This window comes from Zea mays, chromosome 9, assembly GCF_902167145.1.
Source record: "Zea mays cultivar B73 chromosome 9, Zm-B73-REFERENCE-NAM-5.0, whole genome shotgun sequence".
Lineage (NCBI taxonomy): Eukaryota > Viridiplantae > Streptophyta > Magnoliopsida > Poales > Poaceae > Zea > Zea mays.
Window position 1 is genome coordinate 105,935,454 of NC_050104.1, and position 10,019 is coordinate 105,945,472.

Below are 10,019 nucleotides of genomic sequence, written 5' to 3' on the forward strand. Positions count from 1 at the left end.
CTTCGACCAATGTACCTGATTAGATCATGTGAGGGTGGTACCGCTGCTATGTGAGTACCATCTATTGCACCAATGCAATCTTTAAAAATGGCATCATCCTACGGTCTTTGGTAATTATTGGGTGTGTTGTAGAAAAATTTGGATCAATTGGCCTTATGTAGTCCTCACACATCCCCGCCACACAATTCAACACCTCTTCAAATTTTCTGCTAATAGTCTCCCCTGAATGCTTGAAAATATGTTGTGCAGCACTATTGGACCAAACTGGCCACATGTAACTAAAAAGATGGCAAGAGACTCCAACGAATGCATATGAAGCGAAGATACGAGACCATAAGTACTCACTAGAAAATCATGCAATCTATAGAAAAGAAATGCATCCATCCGAAACATCATGTGGCTTGCTCCAAGAGTACCCAAAGTTTCCATGACCCATGCATATCCACTTTGTGATGAAGTCCTTTCCTTATTTTTGTCCAAATATGTCAAATAATATTTCCCTAGAACAAGAGCAGTACATGATACATTGTTCTGAACAGTCTATATCATTGCTATTGCCTTTGTTCTCCATTATTCATCATCACATACGCTATCATCATCTGAGGCACTGTCATGTCAAAAATATTTGTGAGGCTAGACAATAAATCATTGTACACAATGTAATGGTACACATTATTTGAATAGTTCACATTATTGAAACTGAAATAGTACACGAGTTCACATAGCCTCATGGTTTACTATATAGTCCACCCAAACAGGTTACAAGCAACAAGAATGAAATAGCTCCCACAAATTCGTAAACATGTCTACTTTGGTGACATCCACTCATGCTTCATTTTGAGCCATTCAAATCGTTCCTCTGGCGTGTCCAAAGTCATAAACATCTCCCTTACAGTTTTTTGGTGAACAAACATGTGGCAATGAAATGCTCCTTTGTGCCCGAAGTAGCACCACATGCCTTCAACATGCCATGACCTCACTGATGGAAATATCATAGTTGGTTTCTCTACTAGCCATAGCCATAGACTCAAAGATATAGCGGCTCTCTCATTCATAGCCATAAGCTCACCCGTCTGCTGTTGAGACCATCGACCACTACTTGTCTTTGGTTTCTTTCCCTTGGCACGTGCTTGCACCTTGGTTCTCTTTGATTTTCTACTTGTAGGTGTCTCCTCCTCTGCCTCACTCTCTTCATTGTTGATATCTTCTTGACCTTCTTCATCTAGGTTTATTATTGTTGATGACACTGGTGGAGCTTCATGTTGAGTAGGTGCAACACCACTAGATGGATTCCAATGGTCTTCACTAGTGTTACGAATATCTTCAAACATAATACTTAGTTTATCTTCATTTAAAAGTCCTCTATGCCTAAATATGTATGAACCTTTGATTACCTACAATCAATGTTTACCAATTAGGGGACATTTAATAAAGCATATTTAAATGAAAGTAAAATACATAGAGACCTACAATAGCCATTTTCTTCCACCATGACTCCGACATGTCAATGGTTGTGTGGGTTGCATCCCATCATATTCCGGTCTCCTTGTTTGCTAGTTGTCACCAAATACCATAATCAATTTTCAACTTTTCCCACTTGTTTTTTGAATTGTTTTCTTTCATAGAAATTACCTGTTCTTTGGTAGAACTTTTGAATCACATTTTATACCCAATCTTATTCAAATGTGTGTTTGAACGATTGCCATTTTCAACTTCTTCAGCAAATATTTCGCAAACAACCTTAGTGTTCTCATCACTCCAATTCACTTGACTGTTATTGAAATGCATGCATATTGTGGCACATTACTATGGAGCAAATGGTAATGGTACCATGATAAAATTATTACCTTGCATCAGCGAGGTCGAGGTTGACGTTCGGGGAGACAGAGCGTGCATAGGAGCGAGTTACAATAGCTGGAGCTTGAGGTGCACGCCCACCCCTACGGCGAGCTGATGGTGCTGGAGTTTGGCCGATGGTGCTCGCCGGTGATGCACCATAGTTACCATCTTCGAACATCCAGTCTTCCCCCAAAGCGGCACCCGCTGCTCCATGAAACCATGCTGGGAGTTCATTGTCGTCACCAAGCTGAACACCATTGTCTTCCATTCCCTGAGCACCAACAGGTTCATCCTGGACAGAGGCGGTGATTCTCCTTCCCTGGGCGGCTGCCGGCGCGGTGGCGTGGCCCGCAACCAGCGCAACGCCTTGCCCCTGGGATGGGCGGCTGCCGGCGCGACGGTTGCTGACGCGGCGGCGTGGCCTGCTGTCAGCGCTGTGCCTAGACCCCTTCCCTGAGCGGCTGCTGTCATGGCGGCGTGGCCCGCAGCCAGTGTAGTGCCTTGCCCCCTTCCTTGGACAGCTGCCGGCGCGGTGAGCCGATGGTGCTCGCCGGTGATGCACCATAGTTACCATCTTCGGACATCCAGTCTTCCCCCAAAGCAGCGGCCGCTGCTCCATGAAACCATGCTAGGAGTTCATTGTCGTCACCAAGCAGAACACCATTGTCTTCCATTCCCTAAGCACCAACAGGTTCATCCTGGACAGAGGCGGTGATTCTCCTTCCCTGGGCGGCTGCCGACGCGGTGGCGTGGCCCGCAACCATCGCGACGCCTTGCCCCCTGGGATGGGTGGCTGCTGGCGCGACGACTACTGACACGGTGGCGTGGCCCACTGTCAGCGCGGTGCCTAGACACCTTCCCTGGGCGGCTGCTGTCATGGGGGCGTGGCCCGCAGGCAGCGCAGCGCCTTGCCCCCTTCCTCGGGCAGCTGCCGGTGCGGCAGCGTGGCCCGCAGGTAGCGCCGCGTCGTGGTGGCTCAACGGCTGCCAGTGCAGTGGCGTGGCCAGCCCTAGGCGCGGTGTTGACGGTCCGAGGCCCAGCGGCGCTGGCGACCCGAAACATGACCGCAGGAGTGACCCCGGCTGCGACGGCGTTGGCAGCCCAAGTCGTGGCAACGCCCTCATCGGCGTGACCTATCCCAACTTCCCAAGCACAACATCAAAATAGATCTATGAAAAACTATAGATTCCTCTATTTGACTATTTCAATTCAGAATCACCTGCTACCTCACGTTTTCTAGATTCCTGTTATACATGTTACACGTTGTCATGCTCTTATCTTTAAGATATTAAAGCACCAATTTCAACGGTCGTCCCGCGCCATATTTTTACAAATAACTCCTCACATCTATCTATCTCAAATTAACCCGTTAGCCAGTCGAGTCATTTGGTTAAATTAGCGTAAAATATTAAAAAAGTGGTGCAAGAGGAGGGGTTTGAACCTAAGCCCTAATAGAAGAAGGGTGGGAAACTTAAGGGAAGCTGTCTAACCAGTAGAACATCATAGTCAATTGTTTTTAATATTGAATATAAATTGTACATATGTATATACAATTTTTTGTAAAATAAAAAAATATAATCGTGTTGGGCTGGGTCAGCTCTACGGGCCGAGGCTACGGCCCAAGCACTACTAAATGGGTCGTGCCCCGGACCAGACCGCCAGACATGGCCCATTTAGCCATTTATACCTTCGCAAGATAATGATGGTCCTCGCCTCAGTTGCCGCCACCTCGTTCGCCATCATGCTTCTATTTCTCTCTCCCCTCATGCCTCCTCCTCCGTGCCACCCATTTCGGTAGAGGACGTGGGAGCAGGCGCCTCCTCTCCCGTATTCATTCGACACCAGCCCCGACACCGACCCGTGCAGTAGCTATTGCACGTCTACAAGGGTGTTTCACATCATGCACGCACCATCGTTTTCGCCGTCGTCGGATGTCCCGTTCATCTTCCCGGCCTTCACCCTGTTCTTCCTCCCCAACTTGTTGCCCTTGCCCACGATCGCAGGCACGAGCCGACCGACGCTCGTCGACGCGGGTACGGGCGAGTCGGTCTTGCTCTTGGCTTTTCTTCGTGCGTGCCGCCGAGGAGGACACGATGGCGTCTGCCATGCTTATGTTATCTTGGCGATGACGAGTCCAGATCTGAGATATTGGACAACCAAGGCCCGTAGAACGGCAGCAGTCGACATATGCTACGGAGTTGGTGGTGGTGTTGTGTCGCCTCCGTGGGTCCAGGGCTGGAAGGCACTCGCATTCTCTCGCCCATTTCGTACTGACGCTTGGTGCAGGTGTCTCTCGGTTTGGAGCAGTTCCGGCTGAGCTTCTTTCTCCGCTTGCGTGCTCTCTCCCTGTATGTATCTAGCGGTATACTACCTATGTCGCCTCCAGATGTCCAGGTCTTCGTCGTGTCCTTCTTCGGCAACGAACAGGTATGACTGCCTCTTCCCTTCCCTTCCCGCTCTACGAAACCTTAGAAGTGGGGGAGGTGAGGGATGAGGTCCCTGATTTGCTGCCTATGGTACCCATTCGATGGCTCAGCATTGCCTTCTATATGGTCTTTCCTTTACCACGATGTCGACTTGGTTAGTCAAATAAAAAAAATTATGCGTAGAGCAGAGACAATCAATACAAAATCTTGAGATATTTTGGTGGATAGTTTACGTGAGTATTGTTGTGAGCCGTCGCAACACACAGACAACTGACTAGTAGAATCTAAGTTGAGAGTTGTTTCAACCAAACAAATTTTAGGTTTTTCATATTTATTAACTCACAACAACTTTTTTATAGCTCATAGATAGCATCAAATTTTTAGAAATCTAACCAAACAAACCTTTAGCCTCTCTTACATAGATTAACGTAGAAGGAAAAAAAATCCAAAATACCCATTAAAAATAAAAAACATAGATATATTTGAGGAAAGAAATGTTATTCCAAAATACCCATTAAAAATAAAAAACTTAAATACTGAAGCGTCAACTATTTTGAAACACAAAAGTATAAAAAAGAGGACTAAGGAACGGGTCGAAATAGTTTTTCTCACTTCATTCTCATACATGTTAATTTTTAAGAAAGAAATTGTTTTCTCAAACGGATGGGGTTGCCCTAAGGCTCTAACGGTAGAATATTATGTCTCATTCATTCTTGCACAAAATGGTGCCATTTGTAATGAAATCTGCAAATAAATGCCTTAAAATTAACGGTCCCCTACAGGCTTCTACGAATTAACACGGAATGATTGGATGCGACTGCAAAATTGCAAGGTTTATATTAAAAGAATACCCAACAGTGCCCAAAATAGCGGATTTCACATAAAAAAGCATGAACCCTCGCACCGGACCTCAATTAAAAACCGCAGAAAAGGAATCAATCCGACCATCCATAAAAAGGACGGCGACGCGGTCACCACTGCGGCACCGCCGCCGCCGCCATCCTCGACCCCTGAAGTGAAGAGGCAACCCGAGGACGCCTCTCCCATCCACGCGCGAATCCTACCGCCCTCCCACTCCCAAAAACCTAGCCGCGCGCGCCACCTGCATCCCATGGCGGCAACCGCGGCCGTGGCGGGGACCGGGTCGTCCCTCTCCTCGCGCCGCAGTCGCAGCGTTGTCTCCTCGTCCTTCCGCGCAGCTGCCTCGCGCTTCCGCTCGCCGGTGAGCGTTTCGTCTCGTCGTGGGGCTTTCTGATTCACGTGTGATGCCTACGAAGCGGTGAGGTATTGTGTGTTTTTGGTTGGTCTTCTTTTGGTGTGCGCAGAGATGCGTGCTCGGGAGCGAGCAGCTGCGGGTGGCGCATGAAGGGAAGCGGATGAGCGGCGCCGAGTCCAGGACCGCGTGGGCGCCAAAGGTGCCCGCACCGGAGTCCAGGCTTGCCGCACTGCCAAGGGAGCTGCGGGACTCCAGGATGAAGATCTTCTCCGGCACGGCTAACCGTCCGCTCGCTCAGGTGTTTACCGTGTCTCGCTTGGTTTCTGAGTTATTACAAGAAGAAAAACTTTTGTTTTCATTTTTATGCAACATTGGGGCTATAGTGTTTTATTTCTGGTTCTTCACTTGTTTTAAGTAAGTCGTCAAAGGCACCGTGCACGATAATTTTACTTTCACAATTACGTGTATAATTGCCCTATCTTTCAACCACTATGAGTGACTTCTGTGCCACTACTACCAACAGTTTTTTTTTTTGGGGGGGGGGGGGACCGCGGGAGGGGGGCTTGCAAGTTGCACCCTTTTTGTTTGTACTGTTTTCAGATCTGTACGGTTTTTAGATTTTCATGTTTGATCACTATAGTTGCGGCGACATCGTTTTTATACACACTACTGAAAAATGAAATGTCCTTCTCTGTACTTACTTTCTAGGAAATTGCTGCTTACCTGGGTATAGAACTCGGCAAGATCCTGATCAAGCGCTTTGCTGATGGAGAAATTTATGTGCAACTGCAAGAGAGCGTGAGAGGATGTGATGTGTTCTTGATCCAGCCCACATGCTCTCCTGTCAACGAAAACCTCATGGAGCTCTTCATCATGATTGATGCATGCCGGCGGGCTTCAGCACGGTCTATTACCGTTGTTATTCCATACTTTGGTTATGCCAGAGCAGACAGAAAGGTACTAGCTCCATTTTTATTTATTTGACGCTCAATAGTTCAGATTTGCACTAACAAACGTCAAATAAAAAAAAATCGGAGGGAGTATTAGCTAAATGATACAGTGATTTAGTTTATAACCTAGTACGTTCAGATTGACAGATTCAGAATTTAATTTAAAATATAAAACAGATTATTTTGGAGTGTATTGCTTCTGATTTCAATGTGTCTCCTGCCAAACGCAAATAAAAGCAACACCATCAATGTAAGCTTCATCATTTGAGCTCCTTGTCAAAGCTTGCTGTAAGGGCAGTGTACACTGCTGACGCTGATTTGTGATAAATTTTGCCACCTGTTTGGTCCTCCAACTTTATTATTGGGGTTTTTAAGCTGGTGCCCTCGGTTTTGCTGGTGTCCTCACTTTTACCCTTAGTCATGTTTTTTTGCTCAGTTTTGCCCTTCTGTTATATAGCGCTGGATGGGTAAAACTGAGCAAAAAACACGACTAAAGGTAAAAATTAGGACACCACCAAACCAAGGGCACCAGCTTAAAAAACCCTATTATTATATGGATCAAAAAAAAATCTTCCGAAGCTGATTTTCATGCAATAAAGTGACAATTTGTCTTTATTGTGGATAAAAAAATCAAGCATTTCACTGCTGCTTCCTTAACTCCGACAAAATCCATCTATTATGAATGACTTCTATTCATTTCCTCTAATTGTTTTACTTTATATCCTAGCACCAAATATGGGTTTCCAGGTATTAAGGACGATCAGAACTGCCTAACTTTAATTAGAAAAAAAATTCTGCGCTGTTTGCTTTAATATACGAACATCTATACCCCGTTTGGATGCAGATATTGGTGCACAAAATTGAAAATTGGAATCAGCTTTTCTGAATTCTGTTGTTTGGTTGCACATGGAATTGAGTTTTGGAATAAGAGAGCCAATTCCATGGTATTGGACTATAACTAGAAACTCTCTCTCCCAATTCAGAGTGTCACCCCTCAGTATTGCGTGGAATTAGACCACCCAATTCCAAACTTCAATACAGTGACATCCAAACAATAGAATTGGAATTGCATCTCATTTCAATACCATGGCTGATTTGGTATTGAAACCAATTCAATTCAATGCCCTCCAATACCGACATCCAAATGGAGCACTAGCTTTTCTTTTGTTTAACTGCACAATGTCTTTGGTAACTCAGGCTCAAGGGCGTGAACCCATTACTGCCAAACTTGCTGCAAATTTACTTACTGAAGCTGGTAGTGACCGTGTCATTGTATGTGATATTCATTCTACGCAAGCGTTGGGGTACTTCGATATTCCTGTGGATCATATATATGGACAGGTAGTGTGAGTTCTTCCTTTACAGCGTTTGATTTCAGTATTGCATCTCGTTGTAAATTCTATCTGACTACGAATTAGTGTCATCCTTGGTGTCTGTAGCCTGTGATTCTGGATTACCTGGCCAGCAAGACGATATCTGAAGATCTTGTGGTTGTTTCTCCTGATGTGGGTGGCGTTGTTAGAGCACGTGCATTCGCTAAGAAATTATTGAATGCCCGTTTAGCTATTGTTGATAAAAGAAGACAGGGTCACAACATGTCAGAGGTGAGATCTTTGGATTGAACCAATCCTTATTTCAGAGCCCCACCCTTCTATCAAGGTTCTAGAAACAGGATATGAGTTTTCCTGGTCTGCCTGTCTCTTTACCTTTTTTATTTTTAACTTCATTGAGTTTGAAACTTATCAAATACAATGATTCACCATATTCTTTATAGCTGTATAGTTTCATTAGTACTGCAATTGTATGCAAGTATTTTCATCACCTGATGTTTTGTTAAGCAATCTATGTCACGGTGTGAGTCATCCATGTTTTGACTATGTTGATCTGTGCAATAAAATGCAATTATAGCTTCGAAAACTACAGAGGCCTATATCATATTTTTTCAGGTCATGAATTTAATTGGCGACGTGAAAGGAAAAGTGGCTATCCTGATTGATGACATGATTGATACAGCAGGTTCACAATCTGATTTTTAGCTTTTTGACTGCACGTATTAGCCAGTGTATATTCCATCCAAGTCACATATTTTTAATATTTTAATAAAATCCAGGGACAATCACTAGCGCAGCGGCTTTGTTAAAGCAGGAGGGAGCAGAAGCTGTATATGCTTGTTGTACACATGCTGTTTTCAGGTTTTCTAGTTGGCTTTATCGAATGTACTTCTGGTTTTGGTATTTTTTATGGTCACATCCTATATGATGTGGCTTCATCTCTGAGCACTTTCTAATATTTCGCTGCAAGAACATTCACAACACTGTACAAAAAAGTACACCAGGGGTAATAGTATCTGTTAACACCTGTAGGCCATATTAACTTTGCTAATCTTGGGGGCACCCATATTATCATCAGCATCAATCCTAACGATATGATTGCTTGAATCTTATGCAATATGTTTTCTACCTCGTGGTATCTTATTGTAGGAAGGTGCCTGAGAAATCTTTTCGGCGTAGTCACTTGTCTAAATTTGACTGCTTTCAATAAATTTGCCTGTTTGATGCTCAGTATGCTACTTTATTTCAGAAAGTAGCAGGACGCTTTATTTGGTTTGAACAAGTTGCTGCCTTTATATTCCGACATGCTTATTCCTTCAGAGGATTTGTGTATTAACATGGTTGACTTTTCAGCCCTCCCGCGATTGAAAGGCTTTCTGGAGGCGTCTTTGAGGAAGTTATTGTGACAAACTCCATCCTGCTGCCGGAAGACAAATGCTTCCCTCAGCTGACTGTGCTTTCGATGGCGAACCTTGTGGGGGAGACAATTTGGCATGTTCATCGCGATGGCTCCGTCAGCAGCATCTTCCAATAGCAGAAACGAGCGCGTAGCATCGTCACCTCGTCTTGCGTTCGTGTGCTTGGTATAGAGAAGGCACCCAGTGCCTGTGCTGCTTGCGTATTTTCGTAGGGAGTCAATTTTGGCGGCAAGGTATAATAAGGTTGTATTGCCCGATGTACGGGGTGATAAATAAGGTGGTTATTGCCAGTGTACGTGGGATAATAAGGTTGTATGCTGGTGTAGGTGTTCTGCAGGCTGCAGCGTGTTACTAATTAAGTGCATCTCTTGTCCTATTATGTATTGCTGAGGTAGTTGTTGTCGAGTTGAAGTTTCAGTGTCTCAGATACATGGGGATAGTGATGTACCCAGCACTCGGTCACTAGTGAAGTCCTGGTCATTGGAAATATGGGAGCACCAATTTCTGTTTTAAGGTCGGCATTGTAGCTCAAGCTGTTAATACTCAAAATTGCCTGATTGTCTATGAGCACCCTGCAATATTTACTGGTGTGATGCTGCATATTTGCTCATATGAGTGTCGTCCAAGATTGAATATGCAAACAGCGCTCACGTTGACTCCTTATCTTTTCATCTCTGTGCTTGGAAGCGTGTCAATGCTGTCCAAATGAACAACAGACTGGCAAAGGAGCTGTTCAGGGAAACATTACTGATTGGAAGACACATTATTCGATTTTAAAGAAGTAACCCTTTGAAACACGAAAACACATTGGTGAGAGTATCTCCGAGAGTGTGCCTTAA

General features: G+C 44.8%; 1 protein-coding gene across 1 annotated transcript; it reads left to right on the forward strand.

Moving 5' to 3' along the window:
* Positions 1–5,287: 5,287 nt before the first annotated feature.
* On the forward strand, positions 5,288–9,584 carry LOC100279628 (uncharacterized). Its single transcript, NM_001152624.1, has 8 exons — positions 5,288–5,487; positions 5,591–5,779; positions 6,190–6,438; positions 7,629–7,772; positions 7,871–8,035; positions 8,378–8,447; positions 8,542–8,623; positions 9,116–9,584. Exons 1-8 carry the CDS (start codon positions 5,377–5,379, stop codon positions 9,294–9,296), a joined length of 1,191 nt encoding a protein of 396 aa, NP_001146096.1. The 5' UTR covers positions 5,288–5,376; the 3' UTR covers positions 9,297–9,584.
* Positions 9,585–10,019: the final 435 nt, after the last annotated feature.

Coding starts and splice junctions, on each gene's coding strand:
- LOC100279628 (NM_001152624.1), top strand. CDS start 5,377: ATGGCGGCAACCGCGGCCGTGGCGGGGACCGGGTCGTCCCTCTCCTCG. Junction 6,439..7,628: donor ATGCCAGAGCAGACAGAAAG/GTACTAGCTCCA, acceptor TTGGTAACTCAG/GCTCAAGGGCGTGAACCCAT. Junction 8,448..8,541: donor TGACATGATTGATACAGCAG/GTTCACAATCTG, acceptor AATAAAATCCAG/GGACAATCACTAGCGCAGCG.